Below are 19845 nucleotides of genomic sequence, written 5' to 3'. Positions count from 1 at the left end.
GGGGATCCTCAAACCCCTCAGCGAGATTTTCTGAGCATGGCTTTTAAGATACCTAGAGGCAGAAAAAGCCCAATAGAGATCAGGGGAACTACCAGCTTTTAGGATACACCCTTAAAGGCTCCAACGCCCCAAAGGGGTCTCATAGGATGCCATCTCGGGCCTGATTCAATAGTGGAAAGGAAGGTCATTGAGCTAAAGCCTGCCAGGCTTACATGCCCCTGCTGTGAGGAAACAGGGACACTGGAAGGTAGGCTTCCCCCTCACTCCTCTAAGGGAGGGTTCAGTCTCTTCCAGCCCTGCTCCAGCCACCTATGACCTAACTTTGTCCAGAAAGCTGGGGTTTGCCACTGAAGGCTGAAGGTGCCCAGGGCCGTCGGCCCCATCTACGACACTATGGACAAGCGTAGGGTATTTCTTCCAAGAAGCAAGTAAACTGATCTCATTTGCACAAGGGCCACTTAACTATGTTTTGCCTGAATAGTCAGGTTTTTTATTCTTCCCTCAAAGATCTCTGTTGTGGGTGTTGATAGTCCTATTTTCTGCTGCTTTGCTTAATATATAGTGTTTCCTTTATCCCTCCTACCTCAATGCCCCACTCATATTTCAGGCTGGGACCTACTCCTAATTTAGAGCTCTCTTTCCCCCTTTTGCCAACTTCTATTATGAATCTACCTGGATACAGCTTAGTGTATCCCAAGGTTCTCTTTACCATGCCACAGTCGCAGAGCTCCAGGGAAGAGCAACCTGGTCTCATCTCTCCAGGCAGAGGAGAACAGAAGCTCCATATCCATGCATGCTGCAAATGGCTTTTCCAGTCTACCTGAATCACTACCAGCTAGAAGCAGCGGTCATTGGGACTTGGACACGAGCTGCAAAGTATAGAATGGTGACAACTCCAGTGCCATGCGGACTTTTCCTGGATGTGGACTTTTCTGGACTCCTGCTCCCTGTGACAGCTCCTAACAGACTGAACTGTGGTTGGGTTGCATTTTTCAGGGATTTGGCATGGTGATGGGGCCAACTTGGACTTGGTGAACATGTTAAGGACACTACTCTTTTATGGTTTCTTGCCATATTGGCTGAGAGTTTGCTTAAAGGCTTTTAACATATACACCATGATATACTTACTATTCAGCTAGAAGAAATGATGACATCGGATCACTTACAGCAGAATGGTGGAATCTTGAAAACATTATGCAGAGTGAAATAAGTGAATCATAAAAAAACAAGAACTGCAGGATTCCATACATTGGTGGGACATAAAAATGAGACTAAGAGACATGGACAGGAGTGGGGAGGTTATGGGGGTGGGGGGAGGGAAGGAGGGAGAGGGGGAGGGGGAGGGGGAGGGGTACAAAGAAAACTGGATAGAGGGTGACAGAGGACGATCTCTCTTTGGGTGATGGGTATGCAACAGAACTAAATGACAAGATAACCTGGAAATGTTTTCTTTGAATATATGTACCCCGATTTATTGATGTCACCCCATTATAATAAAAATTTATTTATAAAAAAAAGCTACTAAACTTATTCAAAAGTCAGGGATCCTGTGACAATCTCAAACAAAGGAATGTTCCAGGCCCAAAGCCTGCGAGAAAGGAAAAGGACATTGAATGAAGATGCCTCTGAGTCCCACAGAAATGTTGAAGCCATCCAAAACCTTTCCGACCCTTGCACACTGCAACATGCTGTGTTAAATTATGACCCAAGCTCTCACATAATGACTTTGACGGCCAGGCTCTCATCTTAGAAATGCCAAACGAAGAGGGCAAAGGCAGAGGAGAAGAAAGGATATGGGGAGAAACTGGTGAGAGGCAGAGGCAGAGGCAGTGACAGCGGGAAAGAAATAAGCAATGGATCTGTCCACTTGTCTGTCTGCACGTTCTGCAACAGCCGCAGATGACAGCTGAGAAGAGACCTGGTTATGAGCAAGAAAAGCACCCAGCCTGGCCTACTTCTGCTGTCGGGAGGAAAGTAGCAACATGCCTTAGAGCCCTTTGCAGCATCCCCTTGGCACAGGGCAGGCATGCAACAGCAGAAAACTCCACATGTCACAGCAAGATCCATCAGGAAAGCATCCCTGCACAAAATCGGGGCACATGGCAGTCTTCAGGCCAACGGTGCCACTGTGGGGGCAGAGCTAGTGCACATCCCAGTGAAGCCCTTTTTGCTCCCCACACCCTCAGGCCCCGGCACATTATTAGTGGGCTGTAAGTTAAGACAGAATGCAAAAAATCTGGGTAGGCCCTCATAAAAAAGGTTAAAATAAGATGTAAACAATTAAGTGTTTCGATTATGTATAAAGTTAGCTTATTCTCTCATGATGTGAGACAAGACACTGGAGCATATTCAAGCTCTGGGATGGAACCTAATTAATGCAAGTACCCCTCCCGGTCCAGAAGGACTTGGTCTCTGCATTCAGACAGTGATGACTGCCTGCATGTGCTTGTCCCACAGAAAAGCAGTAGGTCCTCCTAAGGCCAGCAACCCGAGAACACTGTTCTCCTGCCCTCTTTCTGAGGACTCTGACCCAAGGCATAGACAGAAGCAATAATGAAGGGGCTAATGTCTCCACATGGTGGGGTTGCTTTAGTCTCTCTTCATTCTAAGAAGTCTCTTTCAATTCAAATTTTTAAAATCAAAATTATACTTTCTGACTCTCTTATCTCTTTATCTCTTAAAGGGCTCTGGATCAATCACTTTACATTGTAATTGGTTTTCCAGCACTTCCTCTGAATTTGTGCTCAGAAAAGTTAAACATGCTGCTGGATTTAATTCTCTTAAGTCTCAAACGTGATCTAAAGAAAGCTATGCACAAAGCTGATGTCACATGAGAATAATTTAATGTGATGTCTTGCCAGGAATGATAAACTCTGGCAGCTGGATAAGAAAATCTCAGAGTTCAGACGTAGTTAACGCTCAAGCCTGGTGTGCTTGCCCAAGCACACCCAACGCGGCCACTAACGCCACAGCTGCCCACACCACTATGGAGTCTGATTCCCACCACTGTGGGGCTCCTCCTGCCTCAAAAAAGAACACAGCATAGCTGTCTCTCTAGTTTCTGAAGGGGAAAAACATTTCCGTGGCCTTCATTCCTCACGCATCAATCAACACGAGCCTTGAATATGCATTTGCTTCCTGGGACATCAACTTTCTCAGAGGACAACAATTACAACACACAGGACACACTTACTAGTTGCACAGTTTGCATTTAAAAAATTAAACTGAAGTCTGCTCGAATCAATGCAATGTAATCACTATGAGCTCTATAGAACTACTGTTTTTGTTTTTGGGGGGAGTTGGGAGGCCACACTATATTGAAAGTGTGTTTGTAAAGAAACCTGCAAAACTGGTTGAGTATTTCCATAACACACACACACACACACACACACACACACACACACACACACACACGTTACTTCATGTGATTCTGGCCCACTTCCTCCACATAGGCTCAGTCACGTCCCCAAAATACAACCCTGAAATTAGCCTACTGCTGGAAATGGGCCTGCTGCAAGTTAGTTGGCCTCAGACTTGTGATTCAGTCCACGCACACATGCAGACTCATTTCTCTAGAGCTGCCTCTCTCTTTTCAATTCTTTTTATAAGTGTTTCAAAAGCTTTTCATAGATGAACTCAGTGGTGCTGCCTGTGGCAGAGGTGACCTTAGTATCATATATGTGATTTACAAAGAAAAAAATTAACCAACCAACAAAAGGCTGTGTCAGGAAGCAGGTGTCACTTGTCTGAGAACAACTGACATGCCTGGGACCCATGGTGGAAACAAAGTTAACCAGCAGCCTAGGAGGGGTCGTTAACAGGATGGGAAACAGGGGCAGATAACGACGTGTAGGTCTGCAGAAGAGGAAAGGGAAAACCTTCGTAAAGAGGCAAAACAACTTTCACAAAGTAGAAACATTTTCTTACCCTTACCTCTGCAAGAACACATCGTCTGGGCAATAAGTGGCCACTATGGATAGCTGACCATGACACTCAAAGCAGACTCTGGTACACCACAACGCTGCACCTTATACAGGTGATGTAGACTAAGTGTGTCCATCTACCTTACTGTGAGTCCCAGGCATTCTTTTATGTCCAGTCTGTTCACACAATTGAAAAAGGATGGCACACGCCTGCCGCACTATGCAAATGCACACACGCACACACATTCACTGTTTTCTCCTGGAACCCCCCAGGGACTAGGCAGACCTTGCGACCCTAGGTCACTTACCGAGGACTCGCTGTCCCTAATAAGGAAGTCACCCTCGCGGCCCCGCTCATTCAGGGCACATTCGGCCTGGTGGCGCGTCACATTCCCATAGTACCACTCTCTGCCCGCGAAGCGTCCGCTACCGGCGGGCCCCGGGTAGCTGATCTGTGGGGCATGCGACGGGGGCAGGGCAGGCCCATCGCTGAGGACCACCACGTAGTTTTTGGGGACAAGGCCGACCTGCCCCTGGGCGTTTTTGCATTTCCACCACTCTGGGTCGTTCTCCGGCTTTTCGATCACCTCCATGGTCTCTCCCTTCTCAAAGTTGAGCTCCTCCTCAGTAACCGAGCTGAAGGGGTACAGAGTCTGGACCACGTGCAGGACACGGGTGCCCTGGCCATTGCTTAGGGACATGCCCTTCCGCAGGCTCAGGAAGCTGGGGGCCTCTGCCGCTGCCTCGTCCACCTCCTCCAGAACGTAGTTGGAGGGGAACCAGCCGATCTGCCCATTGTAGCTGCCACGCCACCAGCCATCGCTGCACTTCTCCATGACGGTGACATGCGACCCCTTCACCAGGGACAGCTCGTCCTCCCTCTCCGCTATGTAGGCAAACTTGACGAAGGCCGGGATGTTGAGGTCATAGATGCGGTCTGCGCCGCCCCCATTGGCGGGGTACTCGGCATCCGTGCTGGGAGTTGGGGACGCATCCCTCGCGCTCGTCTTCCTCTTGGTCTTGCCGAGGCCTGTGGGGACACAACAAGGGCTCAGTGGGCGCCACAAAGGCAGCCAGACGCCACTGGGCATCGTTAGGATCCTGCCGCCACCTCCTGCCCAAATGACTCAAGGGGGAAAAATCCACTCTGGTGACAAACTATGGTCACTTTCAGAAAAATCACATGGTAATGGCTGCAATGTGCAGTTGCCAAGTGTCTAAAAGCTGAGAATTACTAAAACTTTTTTTCTTTTACTTTTAAAAAAATGCCAGAGTATCAGTAGCACAAAAGATGATAAAATAGCAGAAAGTTAGCTTCCTTCTGAAATGATTAGAGAATCGCTGTGCCGCTCAGAAAAGTAGGGTAGAAAATACAAAGCGTCTTCCCATTTTTGTACTGCGCAGGAAGCTGGACTAAGTGAACTCAGAAGATGCTTTCTAAGAGGGTTCATATCTCATCGTTTCCAACAGGTTGTGATGAGTGCAAAAGTTAGGTGATACATTAACTCTAAGGCAGAATTTTCCTTATTGTGACTAAAAATGCACTAGTGGATGATGAAATCAATTTAGTGGGTTGTAAGCAGCTGTATTTTTTTAGGGGAATCATACAAAATCTCAAAGTGCGTCACACACAGTACTGTAGCTTCAGATTCCTATTGCATGAGTGAGTCGTAACGTGAAACACTTCTTTCCCTGCAGAGAAAAACTTTGAAAAACTCAAACTAAAAATGCTTTAACCTGGCTACAATGTATAGACTTCTGGAAGCTTCTTAAGAAGTGAGCCTAGGGGGGAAGGCATGTTGGCCCCCAGGGCTGAGGTGTACCACTGGACCACTGGGGCTGGCCCTGCTCCTTAGTCTCTCATGACAGATGGCTGCTCACCCACATCCTAATTCAGTCAACATATAGGTTATGATGGGTTGGAAACTGCAGCTATTTGCAGATCTTTATTTTCCAAAATGACACAAAGACACTTTAATGGGTAGCTTGTACCTCTCTCTGCTTTTATTCCTGAAACTGGAGCAAAGTCAGGATGATCCTAAGAACTGACTGCTTCTGCCCCTTGGCTGAGCAAGCAGCAGGCCAAGAGGAATCAAGTGTTGCATCATGGTCATCCTCTTCTGTGGGCAGCTGTGCACCATCCTCTAAGGCAGACCCACCCCAGGTCTATCATTCTGCTGCCCTGGGATTTGGGTTGCACAATGAGGAGACACACATGGACTTGAAGTGGTTTCCAAGGAAATACACTGGTTCCTCAGCTAGCAGTGCTTACCACTCCTTTCTGTGCCATGGCAAGTACATTCAAGTGCATGGGAAACACAAAAGCAAGCCTCGAAAGTACGCCAAGTTAAACATTTAGACTTCTACTTAAGAGTTACCTTTCTTTACACGAAAACATTAACCTCTTTTATTTACTTATTTATTTTTTAAGAGAGAGAAGGGTAGGTAGTGAGACAGGCTCCCACAGGCCCTGGATTGGGATCCACCCAGCAAGCCCCATCTGGGGCTGATGCTCGAACCAACTGAGCTATCTTCAGTGCCTGAGGCTGACACTTGGACCAACTGAGTCACTGGCTGTGAGAGGGGAAGAGAGAGAAAAGGGGGAGGGGGAGGGAGAAGCAGATGGTCACTTCTCTTGGGTGCCCTGACTGGGGATTGAACCTAGGATGTTTGTAAGCCAGGCTGAGGCTCTATCTACTGAGCCAACTGGCCAGGGCCAACATTAACCTCTAAATCTTAGAATGAATCCTTTCATGAGATTTCCAACTGAGGACAGTTTATGTAATGACAGAGCATTGTCAAGACTCCACAGCTTCAAAATCCAGAAGGTGGGCAGCTCATGAGAGGAAACTTCCACCCAGAAAATTCAGGTATCGCAAAGCTCAAAAAGTAGTTCACATATCGGCAGCAATGGTCAGGCAGAATCCAATTTTTATTGGTAACAAAGATTTCAAGAAATAACATTTAAAAGTAACTTCTTAATATACCTTTTCAAGTGTATAACAAAAGCCACTTAGAAAAAATACCTCAGAAAGATCAAGTCTTAGAATATTTACTTGGACATAAAGGTGCCAAGATCAGCCAAGCAGACATTAGACCTTAGCATAATATATTGTTGTAGATACTTAACAACTGATTGGTGAATGAATATGCTACTTTGCTGATTTTTTTCCGAACACAAAATAATTTAATTACTTCAGCCACTGAGTTCCTACCAGATGCCATCCTAGACTTTGGGGAGAGTCAGACAAATGATGCAGCCACTCTCCCTGCCTGTATGGAATTTTATTTTCTGCCAAGACTGGAACATTCTGCATAGCAACCACACCTGGGAAAATTGACCTAGTCGTACCCTTTGCGTACACCCTCTCCTGTCTCTTAGGTACAGGAGCCGAATCATGCAAGGTATAAGTTGGTTCCAATCCCTGCCATGTTGCATTAGTCAGCACAGGGGAATAGTAGTGTGTTTTAGCAAGATTTGGGACTTCAAATGATGTGCTTTCCTTTCAGTTCTTAATTAATCATAAAGTCCAACTGCCCAGTTGGAGCTTTTGCTGCAGTGTGCTTAGGATAAATCATATTATGAATGAGAATCTCTAGAATGTGACCATTAGAAAACCTTTCCAATTGCTGACATGCTGTATTAGCTGGTGGTAAGTAACTCTTTTTGTGAAGTGATGATTTCCTCTGTAGCTTGTTCAATAATGTATAAACTGCAACAGCTTTGCATGAAGAAAGAGGAACAAAGAAGCAATGGAAATCACCTTTAAAAAAAAAGAAAAAAGATGCTGTCTCATGTGGTATAAACTCAGGAGAACCAGGATTTTAACTTCTACATTGAAGACTAGGCTCTGAAAACATTTCATAAATCTATAATCATAAAATTGTGGTATTTAAGATCTAAAAGAAATCTTAGCCTGCTCAGTTGTTTCAGGCTGTTGCTATAGAGCAGTGGTTCTCAACCTGTGGGTTGTGACCCGGCGGGGGTCAAACGACCAAAACACAGGGGTCGCCTAAAGCCATCAGAAAATACATATTTATTATACAATACATTTTTAAATAAAATATGTATTTCCGATGTCTTTAGGCGACCCCTGTGTTTTGGTCGTTCGACCCCCGCCGGGGTCGCAACCCACAGGTTGAGAACCGCTGCTATAGAGGGTGGCCTGGGGTTCTGTGGCGTGCTGCCCAGGAGACTGGTGGGACAGGAGAACCCAATCCTCTGCCTCCAACATGTTCCCCGCCCTCCCCAGCAGCTCCCATGCTCTCTCTGTGCTACCACCAGGGGTCCAGGGCAGAAGGATGCTAGACAATGTGCTCCACAGATGAGGTGGGTAAAAGCATTGGAGAGGCCAAGCACTCACCCCAGGTCTCAGGCTAGTGAGCAGGTACAGCAGGACGCAGACCCCTGAAGAGGGGCTGCCTGGAATGGACTAGGTGTGCGGTCAAGGGAGGGTATGAACAAGTTCCTTGATGGAGCTACCTCCACAGCTGCCACATAAAGACCAGCTGCAATTTGTGCACTGAACTTTATTTGCATGTAATACTACTATTACTACTAATAAATAACATGTGCACCATTAGGAATGGCATTTCTTACTCTGAAACAGAGAGCACAATTTGAAGTGGCAAATAGCTGAGTTGGATTTAAAACTACAGGCACATCTCATTTTATTGTGCTTTTGCTTTAATGCACTTCACAGGTGTGGCATTTTTGCACACCGAAGTCCAATCCCTCCACCAGTTAAAAGACCACGACTACTAGTTTCACTGTGGTTCTTGCTTTATTGTGGTGGTCTGGAACCAAACCGGCAATATCTCTGAGGTGTGCCTGTACGCTTTTCAGCTTTTGTGACAATTTTGTGGGGTGAAGTAACTCAATCTCTGATCCTGAGTTACATTTTCATCAACAATAATAAGCAGATTTTAACTTTCTTGAATAAAATTACATACCTTAAGGACAGTTCTAATGAAAGTCTGAATATGTTATGTATTATTAAAATTAGGGATTTTAAAGTCAAAATCTTTTACATACTCCTTTTAAGATAAAGGAATGTTAAATGACTTTAAAATATGCTCTGTCATCTTCCAACTGGAGTTCTGGAGGTTTATGATAAACGTTGAACAGGCCCTGGCTGGTTAGTGTTGTCCTGAAACTCCAAGGTTGTGGGTTCGGTCCCCGGTCAGAGAACATATGGGAAGTGACCAATAAATGTACAACTAAGTACAACAACAAAAGAATGCTTCCTCTCCATCCCTTTCTCTATCTCTCTAAAATCAATCAAACAAAACAAAAAAATCAAACAAATTCGATCATTTGGAAATATATATATTCAAGCTACCAGTAATTCGTTTAGACATAATGTACTGTGGACAAAAATGGGACCACATACTAAACCTGACAAGCTCAGGGGAGGCCTGTGTGGCAGCCTTACAAACTCAGAGACTGGAAGTAACCACACAGGATGGTCATGGTGGGTAGTCATGCCCTCTGACCATAGCTTCCTTGACAAAGGTCAATCTTCACTCTTACCTGAGCCTGCCTCGTGTCTTACTGCATCTAAGATAACACATCTTTGGAATGTCAGAGTAATCTCTTCACCTCCCTCAGGACACAACCTCAGGCCCCCGAGCAGGTGACCACAGGACCCTTGCTGTTATCTCTCCCCACATACCATCTCTGTGTGCTGTAAAGGTGAACTATGAACCTTCCTGTGCCCACCCAGAGGAAAGAAATAAGTGTCTCTGTCTGACTTTTTATCCAACCTCAGAGGTTTCCCCACTCGGCTTTCTCCCACCTCCCAATCTACCACCTCGGATTTCACGTAGCCCCTCATGCCTCCTCCTTTGAGTCTCATGTATAAAACAAGCTGTGAAACTGCCCTTCTCCGGAGCATTTTCTCAATCTGTTGAGATTTTGCTTCCCAGAAATTGTTGGCAGTTTGGTTCAAATTAACTGAAAAATTTTCTATGGTAGATTTACATTAGCAGTACCCAAGTTTAGGAGCTCTATGGCAAAGCCATTGTATTTTAGTTACTGATCAGATCTGTAACATAAACCAGATTTAACTAGAAAGCTTTCTTGTACTTAAAATGCCATTTATGTACTATGTTAGGAATTGAGCTTATTAATTTGTAGGGGTTTCCCCTATTAAAGTGAGAATCTATTACTAAAGTCCACTAAATATTACAAAAGGCTTTTATTATTAAATGACAAGGAGACCTGATAAGATTTGATTAAAAGTAATCAAAATAAGTTTTCATATCAGAGTTAGTACATAATGTTTGACTTTTAACAGTTTTTCATATATGCATATAATTTGTATATAGTAAAAATTAGATATACTGGTAAAGTTAGCTTTCTTTATTCAGAGACTACCCAGTTCTAACATTTCTGATCAAAATATTTCAATATATAAATAGAAAAAACTCATTTACTAAATTTAGGATTCTCTAAGATGGTCATTTAAGATTAATGCCATGGTTTTCTGCTGTTTTAATCTCAGCAGCCTTCTCTTATTTAACAAAACTCCTCTCTTCTGGTGGGTGGCTTGGGCAGGGCTCCTCGCACCCCCACTGGAACATGGGGAAGACTGGACCCAGTCCTGTGGTCAGAGCCCTCCTCGGCACGAGTGCTGCAGCCCTGGAGGACATCATCTCTCACTGCCCGCCACTTGTAGGAGTTGATGTGGAGAATGAAGGCAAGAACAGGGACGAGGCCCAGGCAGGAAGAAAGACAGAACCCAGATGATAGGAGTTGAGTCCCTTAATCCAACCGCAATTCCCAATGATGTGAGATAAATCCCTCTTTAAATTTTCTAAGCCTGGCTTGTTGGCTCAGTGGTAGAGCATCGGCCCGGCATGTGGTCCTGGGTTTGATTCCTGGCTAGAGCACACAGGACAAGTGACCATCTGCTTCTCCACCCCTCCCATTCCCTCTCTCTTCTGCTCCTGTAGCCATGGCGCGATTGATTCAAGCAAGTTAGCCTCAGGAGCTGAGGATGGCTCCATGGAGCCTCCACCTCAGGTGCTAAAAATAGCTCGGCTGAGAGCATGGCCCCAGATGGGCAGAGCATCGGCTCAAGACGGGGGTTGCTGGGTGGAACCTGGGTTAAGGCACATGCTGGAGTCTGTCTCTCTCTCTCCCTTCCTCTCACTTAAAAAAACTTTCTCCTCCTCCTTTTTGTTTTTACTCTATCTACTTTTAAATTAACTGTCACTTCAATTAAGAGCTCTGAAAAACAAAACAAAACTACCCTCCCCCTACTCTCACTTCTCCTCTCTCATTCCAGCTCCTGAAATATACAAACTTTATTCTCAATTAGAAAAGTGGTGTATTGCTGTCCCCTCTTATCCACAGAGGGATTAATCTCAAGATGTCCATCAGTTGACTTAAACCAGACAGTACCGAACCCTAGATATATTGCTTTTCTTCCACACATACATACCTAAGGTAAAGTTGAATTTATACATTAGGCGCAGTAAGAGATTAACAGCAATAACGAATAACTAAATAGTCTAATTTTAACAATATACTGCAATAAGAGTTATGTGAATGGCACTGGGGCCATTATTAAGTAAAATAAGGGTTATACAATAATAAACACAAGCACCATGATACGGTCTCAGTGGAACTGAGATGGCTGCTAAGGGACTGGCAGGCGGGTGGCAGTACAGTGTGGGTGAACTGTACATTCTGCCGGGACAGAGCAGGACGGCACAAGACTTCACCACCCTACTCAGAGCAGTGCGCAATTTGAAACTTATGAATTGTTTATTTCTGAAATTTTCCATTTAATTTTCAGACCACAGTTGACCCCAGGTAATTGAAAATGTGGAAGATGAAAACACGGTGGGGTAGGGGGAACTATAGCATTTGGGTAAGCTGAAAAGAACACAGTCATCCTTTGTGAGCAGCAGGTTTGGGGGTGGGAGTGAGGTGGGGTGGTGGGAGAGGCACAGCCATCACTACCACACCATGACTGACCGCAGGGCTGGTGGATGTGTTTCTTATACCCACAGAATCTTGGGTGTAAAACATTTACCACCACAGGAGCCATAATGAGAAATCCGTGACACTGGATGACCAGAGATCTTGGGCCTAACTGACCAATACCACTTAACCTCCAGGTTCTGTTCTGGAGGTAGTCAGATTTGACGGAGGGTGCTCCCAAATGAGTTCACTGTGGCTGGTTTCCGAGGCACGGTTGTCAGAGAGACCCAAGGGCAGCTGGCGAGAGCGGGCCAGGCTCCTCAGTAGAAAACAGTTCAGATGAGGCCGGATCTAGGGCAAAGCAGACTCAGGCACTAATGCCATCTTAGCTGCTTCGGTCAGCATCTATTCCTTTTGTCTCATGGAGGCTCAAGTTACTAACTGCTGGGTGCAAACTGGCTCAGCAGAGGAGGGCAGGTGTGTGCAGGGAGAAGGCAGGCTATGGCGGCAAATGTTCCCTGTCAAAGACGCTGGGGCTGCACTCTGCAGAGGGGGGCCCGGGCTGGCGGGCAGGGCAGGGGAGAGCTGTCTCAGGCAAAGCAAAAAGCTCTCTTCTGAGTGTCCTGTTGGTAGAAAACACTCTTTACTTGGCACCATGGATTCTCCCATTAGGAACTAACTGGATATGCTTAAAAAAGAAGTAATCCTGAGTCCCTAACCACTTCTGAGATAAAGGACCAAATATTGCCTGTTACAGCTTTCTGGGTCTTCCATGTTTCCACTTGGGCATCAAATTTGTTCACAAAACCCCCAGCCTTAGGGTTCCTTTTGTTGGGTGCCACCCACACGTGATAAGGTCCTGGCAACGAGGTGGGAGAATATATCCTATAGATGGCCAGGATGTGTGAGTGATCTAGTTGGGCCTGGAAACTTTCTTCCTCTAGTAGTTTAAATCTAGCTTTTAAAAATGAAAACCAACGTCTTTTCCAAAAGCTTAGTCAATCTGCACATCCCTGATCAGACCAGAGGCAATCACATGGGCTCATGAGCAGGACTCCAGTGTCAGGGAGTCACTCACCCACTGGAGGCCTTTTCCTCACAGTAAAACAAGGGTCTATCCCAAGATCTGCTCAGCACTAAGATTCATGAATGGCACTAAAATTATATGATGTCACTTTCTCTTGAGAAACTCAGCTTTCCCCACCCACAGCCTCAGAGTGCTCACCCGCCCCACTGCACTATGAGAGAGAGAGACCCTCAGAGAGACCGCGTTTGGTCATTTTGTGGCCTTAGGACCTGGTACCCAGTAAGTGTTTGCTCAGTTAATAAATCCACTTCCTGTGCATGCCTCCATCCTTCCAGACTGACCTTCCCATTGATAACTGTATGTGGCCAAGAGTGCTGATGAGATCACTTAGGAGCACACTAATACTGCAATTAGCAAACCTCCCAAATACATGCCATGCCAAGCCCTCCCCACACCTCTTTCTTCCTGGCACCCTTCAACAAAAGTTTGAGACCCTGCCATGTGCTGGGCACTCACACACTCGCAAGGCCGTGGCTCGGGCAGAAGGCAGTGCTCTGGTACTGTCTGAGGGCTCCGAGGTATACCAGCTCCTGGCATACTCTGCTCATCCCCAAACTAGAATGAATCGAGACCAACTTTCACCATTCCTATGCATGTGCACCTTGAGTGCCCCCCTCACCCTGTGGCGAGTACTGTGCCACACGAAGTTCCCAGCTATAGGCAGAGGGCTGGTCCCCACAGAGAGGGGGAAGGAGACTCCTGAGGTAGGGGCAGCTGCCATCCTGAGGAGACAACACTGACTGGGGAGGGGCTCCAGCTAAAGGACGGACAAGGAAACTAACTGGTCACCATCCCTGTGTCCCTGTCCAGCAGGGAGACATAGGAAGAGCCAGCTCAGAGGGACAGGCACCAGGGACAAAGGGCTGCCACCACACGGGGCCTTGTGTTCAGGAGCTTCCTTTTGCTCAGGAGAAAGAACATTCACTTGTGAGCAAGCAGGCAATAACATGACTGAATGTTGAAGCCTGAACAAAATGGCTTAGAAGTCCAGAATTCTCTATCAGATGTGAAAGTCAAATGGTAACACAGATGCCAATAAAAATAATTTTTAGAAATTTTAATTAAAAATTTTAATTAACAATACATATTTAGTACCTGTCAACACATGTACCCGATATATCAGCACAAGCATTTTTGAATATGTAAAAGAGTGCATGAGATGTGGCAAGGATACGACATTCTGCAACATTACTGAATGTGTCAACCCACTGGCAAAAGTTCAGCACACATGCATCTTTCCAAGACCATACCTAAGTAGAATGAAACGTGATAAACAAATGAGAACGAGCAAAGGGACAGCCTATTCATGCAGGTGGCAAGTGGTTAGCAAAGACAGCTGATCCAGACGCCAGCCCACTTTCTCAGACTGCACTCCATGCCCAGCTTCTGCACCTACTAGCATTAGACCTTGGCAGCTGTCGAATACTTCCACTTCTCAGTTTCTTCATTTGCAATATTAGGCTATTGGTGGCACTTTGTGGGGCTGGTATGAGTGTCCAATAACTGAGGATCACACTTAGCATAGTGTCTAGTATACAGTATAAACCTAAGTGATAGCTGTTGTATTTATTGCCTTTAGTATATCATCTAATTGTCTTCCTTGCCCCTTGAGGGCAAAGGCAGGAGACAAGAACAGGTGGTGATTCTTCAACAGAGATGCATACACATCTGTTTTTCCCTAAAAGGTGCCTGGGGGCAGGTCTCACCTCACTTCTGCTCTTTGGGCTAAGCATGAGGATCCCTATGGAAAGGCACAGAGAGGATGTTCAATAATGCAAAATGGGCCTCATGTGGGGAATTAAAAAAGCCCCATTTTCCAAGTCAGAGTAGGCAGAAAGGCTCGGAGATCACACACTGCTTTCACAGGCAAACAGGGTTACTGAGATGCACACCCTACAGGGGTCATAGGTGTGTTCCCTTCCTTTGCTCCAGGGGGAGGTCTTGGAGGTAACTGGGCTTCTGCCTCCAGCTCCTGGTTGGTAAGCTGGCTTTGTGGACAGCACCCCACCTGGGACTAAGAGGCCTACTCCTGGTTATGCTGTGAAAAATCCTTGCAACCTTGGACAAGTCACTCAATTTGCCCAATTTTCAGAGAAAACCTTTGGATCAGGTTATCTGCAGGGCCCTTCCCAGTATTCTAAAATTCTACATATAGCCCAAACTATCAAGTGAGCGTCACTTAACTGTCCATACAAGGCTATGAAAGCAACCATAGAAGAACCACAGGAGACCAAGGGAACCTTTGTCACATGGTTTTCCTTAGCACATTAGATTAAGCATTATAGATTGAGTCAATCTAAATTTGTAGAATAAGAACAGCTACAGTTTCATTATGAAACCATGCTCTACTTCTAAACACCCACTTGTAAAATTTCCAACTTAGGCCATCATCTGCTTTACTTCTTAAAAAACCAAAAACACAAAATCAAGTGAGATGCCCAGCCAACAGCCACCACAGGATGGCCTGCTTCAACAAGAAAAAAGGGTGGCCACCTCCTTAAAATATTACAAAGAGCTGCCTCAGGTGACTTCCCAGGCTGTGAAAACCACAAGGAACCATCTGGGGCATTCTCAGAAGCAGCGAGGGCAGTGACGGGATTTGAAGAGAAAGCACTGGCAGCTAAGGGTCTGATCACAGGGACAAACTTCTAGACAAAAGAGTAAGGGAGTAAATGCAGGCTGACATGCAGAGAAATACCTGGCCTGCCCCACTAGTCCACGGATTGGACCCGGCCTATCATGGATCAGGTAGGAGACATGCAGGTGCCTACCTGCCCTACCATCAGAAGAGCAGGGGTGAGCACCGGGTAAGCACCGGGCAGGGGGGTTGGAGGGGAGAACACCAGGAGGTGCAGTGCTGGCCTGATGGAGTTCCAGGGCTCAGCAGGTAGCATTACAGCACATGCCAGTAAACAAATGTCCCCTTGGCCCTCCAGGCCTGTCCCTAGGGGACAGACATGAAAATGTAATAGAGAAAAGGAATATTCAAGACATATGGATGGAGCTTAAAAAATAGAGCATGCCACCTGGGGAAATGCAGTCAGCAATGATATTGGTAAGAAGATTTTACTTTGGTTACTAGACATTTTTTTTTTTTCTGAAGCTGGAAACGGGGAGAGACAGTCAGACAGACTCCCGCATGCGCCCGACCGGGATCCACCCAGCACGCCCACCAGGGGCGACGCTCTGCCCCTCCGGGGCATCGCTCTGCCGCGACCAGAGCCACTCTAGCGCCTGGGGCAGAGGCCAAGGAGCCATCCCCAGCGCCCGGGCCATCTTTGCTCCAATGGAGCCTTGGCTGCGGGAGGGGAAGAGAGAGACAGAAAGGAAGGAGGGGGGGGGGTGGAGAAGCAAATGGGCGCTTCTCCTATGTGCCCTGGCCGGGAATCGAAGGCCGGGAATCGAACCCGGGTCCCCCGCACGCCAGGCCGACGCTCTACCGCTGAGCCAACCGGCCAGGGCTGGTTACTAGACATTTCGAGTTCATGTTTCCCTATTCTAAAATTGAAGGCTCCGCCTGTGTAACTCCTTCATCAGGAGATGGTGTTTTCTGTGCTTTTTAGAAAATGGAAGTACAAGCATTTTAGTAACAAGCAAATGACATACCAATTGCTGGGAAATACTTGACCTGATGTTCTTGTCCTTCTACAGGACACGAGGGGGTACCGTGTGGCCCAGGGAACAGAGCAATTTGGTTTCATGCACCCACAGAAACTGCACACCGCTTCCTTTCATCTACGGGCAGACAGACCCCCATCCTTTCCCAGGCTCCCTGGATTCTCTCCCATGAGTGTCCTTTTTGACAATCTGACTCTGTTTTCTAGTTATTCTCCTCTAATCTGTTGTCAGTTGTTTTACAGTTTTGGTTTCTAAACATTTGGAAGCTTGTGATGTACAAAAACAAATCAAGTCTATTTTAGATGGCTGGCACCACCACAATTACTATAAAGGTTTCTATAATATGTGGGCAATATATTTGGCATGTCATTTTTCCTGTGAACAATCTCCCCAGTCAGAATTCTAAAGAATTATGAGACCCAACATGTAATCCATGTTCATATAATGGTAGATTATACGATAGAGAATAAGAAGGTAAACCTGATGTGTTAAATGCAACTCTAGAACCCACAGAGTCCCTCTCTTAATGTGGGGAAGAGATGATAAATTGTCGAAGTTAAAGTTTAAAATCAAATTGTGAGCAAGTCATGAAGCTTTGCTTTTAAATGTGTCAACCTACAGAGCTGCAATGTGGTAAGAACTATGATTAATAGCCATAGTTCAAAGTAAAATCGTCTAGTTCAAAGTAAAATCGTCTTTTTAATTTACAGTTATAAGAACACCCTAATAAGGGTCAGACATTGTCAAGGCCCTTTTCACATATTTGTTAGGCAAAAAAAAAAAAAAAAAAAAAAAAAAAAATCAATCCATCAATGAATCAAATTGCTGTCTCTTAATCTTCTCACGTGTTCCATACAAACTTTTCATGAAGAATGGTCTGGCTTTGTATTCCTTTTTGAAATGATGAAAGTTGCTAAGAGAGTGACTCAGTTTAGGAAGTTTGTTTAAGGATGATTAACAGTACTTTTCTGTTCTTGAAGAACATTCAACCCAGGAAGACAAACCACATCTAAGACAGATGAACCCTAAAGAATCAGCATCTCCTCTTACATGGTTTATAAAATACACAAAACATGCGAGCCTCTGATGAGCCAGGAGGTGCATGCAAGCTTGCTTTTCTTTAAATTGCCTTTCCAGCTTGTGTCAAGGTCCAGCACCTGTAGAACGAGCTTGATATTTTCCTCACTAAATGCCCTGGGACAGCTAGTACTGATAAACAGCAAGAAGTTGCTTCCACATTGCATTAATGCGATTTTGAATAAACAGACACAAATGTTTAGACACAGGGAATATTTCTGGATGATAAGATCATAAATGATTTGGTTTTTTCTTTTTTTATTCTCAATTTTTTATAGGTATACCTGTCTAAAATGAATAAAAACCCATGCATTTTGAGGAATAGCTGTGTGCAAAAGCCTGTGTCTTACAAAGAAAGCTTGAGTGACAAAGGTGGCTGAAATAGAGTGCACACAGCAGCTGCAGTACGTGTTTGCTGTCCCACAGAGAACATCAATTTACGAAAAAGAAGCTACGTTCCCGAGATGTCAGCTTCGGAGTTATTTTAACTAATGGCTCCTGCTCACCTCCACATGAAGAAATCAGGTAAAGTTATTAAGTAACTCCCATGGGGCCAGGGAGCAAACAATGCTCATGGAAGGAGCTGGTCCCCTAGAATTTGAGGGGCCACAGAAAGGATGGAAACATAAGCAGCTATGTGCATGGAAGCCTGGGAATGACTGAGTTTGCCAACATCAATGCCAAGCAGGGGTCATCCCCACCCCCCAATCCGAGTCCCCAGTTCCTGAAACCATCAACCACAACAGAGATTGAAGTCAAGCAGACCTGGTTTGAATTTCAAGCCCATCACTTACTGTGTGTTATTTAACTTCTGAGTTTCAATTACTTTTTTTACATGAAAAATGATTATGTCCCCCTTAGGGTTATTGTGAAGATTAAACAAAAATGTGCACTGGCTCCTGGCACAGTATCTGACACAAATCGGGCACTCAAAGAAAAATCGTTAATACTGTTCACTCTGGGAAAATCCAAAGAAAATCAGTTTGGAGGCTTTGATTTGAATTTTTATGTTGCATTAGCCTTTGTTTGGCTCTGGGGTGTGGGGCGCCATGCTTCGCGGGGACTGCTGGCTGAGAAGCCTGTGGACTCTGTAGGCCTCCTGCCAGGGGAGGGCTATGGTGACAGCCCTCGGAAGTGGACAGAAGACCAGGGCCCCTCAGGACAGCACAGAGACAGGAGCCTCGGCTGCTTCATCACAGCTGCTTCAGAGAGGTGAGGTCTCTGCTGCAAGTCCCACAGAAAATTACTCCCATACAAGTCCAAACACTAAAATTCACTTAAAAATAGGAAGTACATTATAACAAAAATCTAAATTTTCTGTCCTAAACTTGAGAGTCATGAACATTTTCACCAACTGCCCTGCCCATCACCTCAAACTCAAATGGGTCTGTCCTCAGGGTCCAGTTTCTCTTCCCACTTCCCTAATTCTCTTACTCATTGTGTTGGTCATTCACTCAAGCTCAAACCATGGCGTCACTCATTCCACAGCCAGTCAACACACAGCCTGGGCTCTTCCTTCAAAGTCCCTCAGATCCGTCACCCTCATTCCCACTGCTGAGCTCAGGACTTGCAGCATCAGCCTGAGTTGCTATGAGCCTCCTGCTGATCAACTGGCTCCCTCCAAGCCTTCCACAAGACCACAATCAGAAAACCTTACCAAACACCCTGAAGGTCCTCTCCTTTGTCACCATGTGGGACACCTGTGGGGGAGAGTTCCCTTTCCAAAAACCATCATCAAAGGTCAGGGCATTCCCAGTGTGGTGTGCCCCAACCACTCAGGACTCCCCAACATTTTCATCTACCTCCATCAGCTGGCTCTGTGTCCTTCAACAGGCCCATGACATCCAGCGTCTTTCTTTGCTTGCATTCTTCCTCCCTCGGTGAAAGCCGCACCTCCTCTCACAAGTCTCAACTCAGCCCCCCAAGTAGTCTTTCTTTCATGAATGACGACACTCAATTCTCATCCATTCCATGAGACAAGTAATCATTTACCCTACATGATAAATGATGCAGCTGAAGCTTGGTTTTCAGCAGCTTGCCCAAAGCCGCTCCATTAGTACATGGCAAAGCCTGCATTTGAACATAGGTCCCCCACCTCACCATGCTATGCTGCTTCTGAAAGGACAGGAGAGAGGCCTGACCTGCACAATACAGCACCAGTTCCAGTGGGACCGGCAGGAACAGTGCCACTGTTCAAGTGAGGACTG

General features: G+C 45.8%; 1 protein-coding gene across 3 annotated transcripts in view; it reads right to left on the bottom strand.

Moving 5' to 3' along the window:
* Positions 1-19845, bottom strand: part of NCK2 (NCK adaptor protein 2) — a 171162-nt gene that overhangs the window by 37841 nt on the left and 113476 nt on the right. For all 3 annotated transcript variants that reach the window (XM_066377523.1, XM_066377522.1, XM_066377524.1), the window contains one exon: positions 4232-4953. In XM_066377523.1, the coding sequence (XP_066233620.1) occupies positions 4232-4953 (722 nt within the window). The remainder of the gene's footprint in view (positions 1-4231; positions 4954-19845) is intronic.

The sequence above is a fragment of the Saccopteryx leptura genome, chromosome 3, assembly GCF_036850995.1.
Source record: "Saccopteryx leptura isolate mSacLep1 chromosome 3, mSacLep1_pri_phased_curated, whole genome shotgun sequence".
Taxonomy (NCBI): Eukaryota; Metazoa; Chordata; class Mammalia; order Chiroptera; family Emballonuridae; genus Saccopteryx; species Saccopteryx leptura.
Note: the sequence above shows the minus strand (reverse complement) of the source record. Positions and strands in the feature narration are given on the sequence as shown.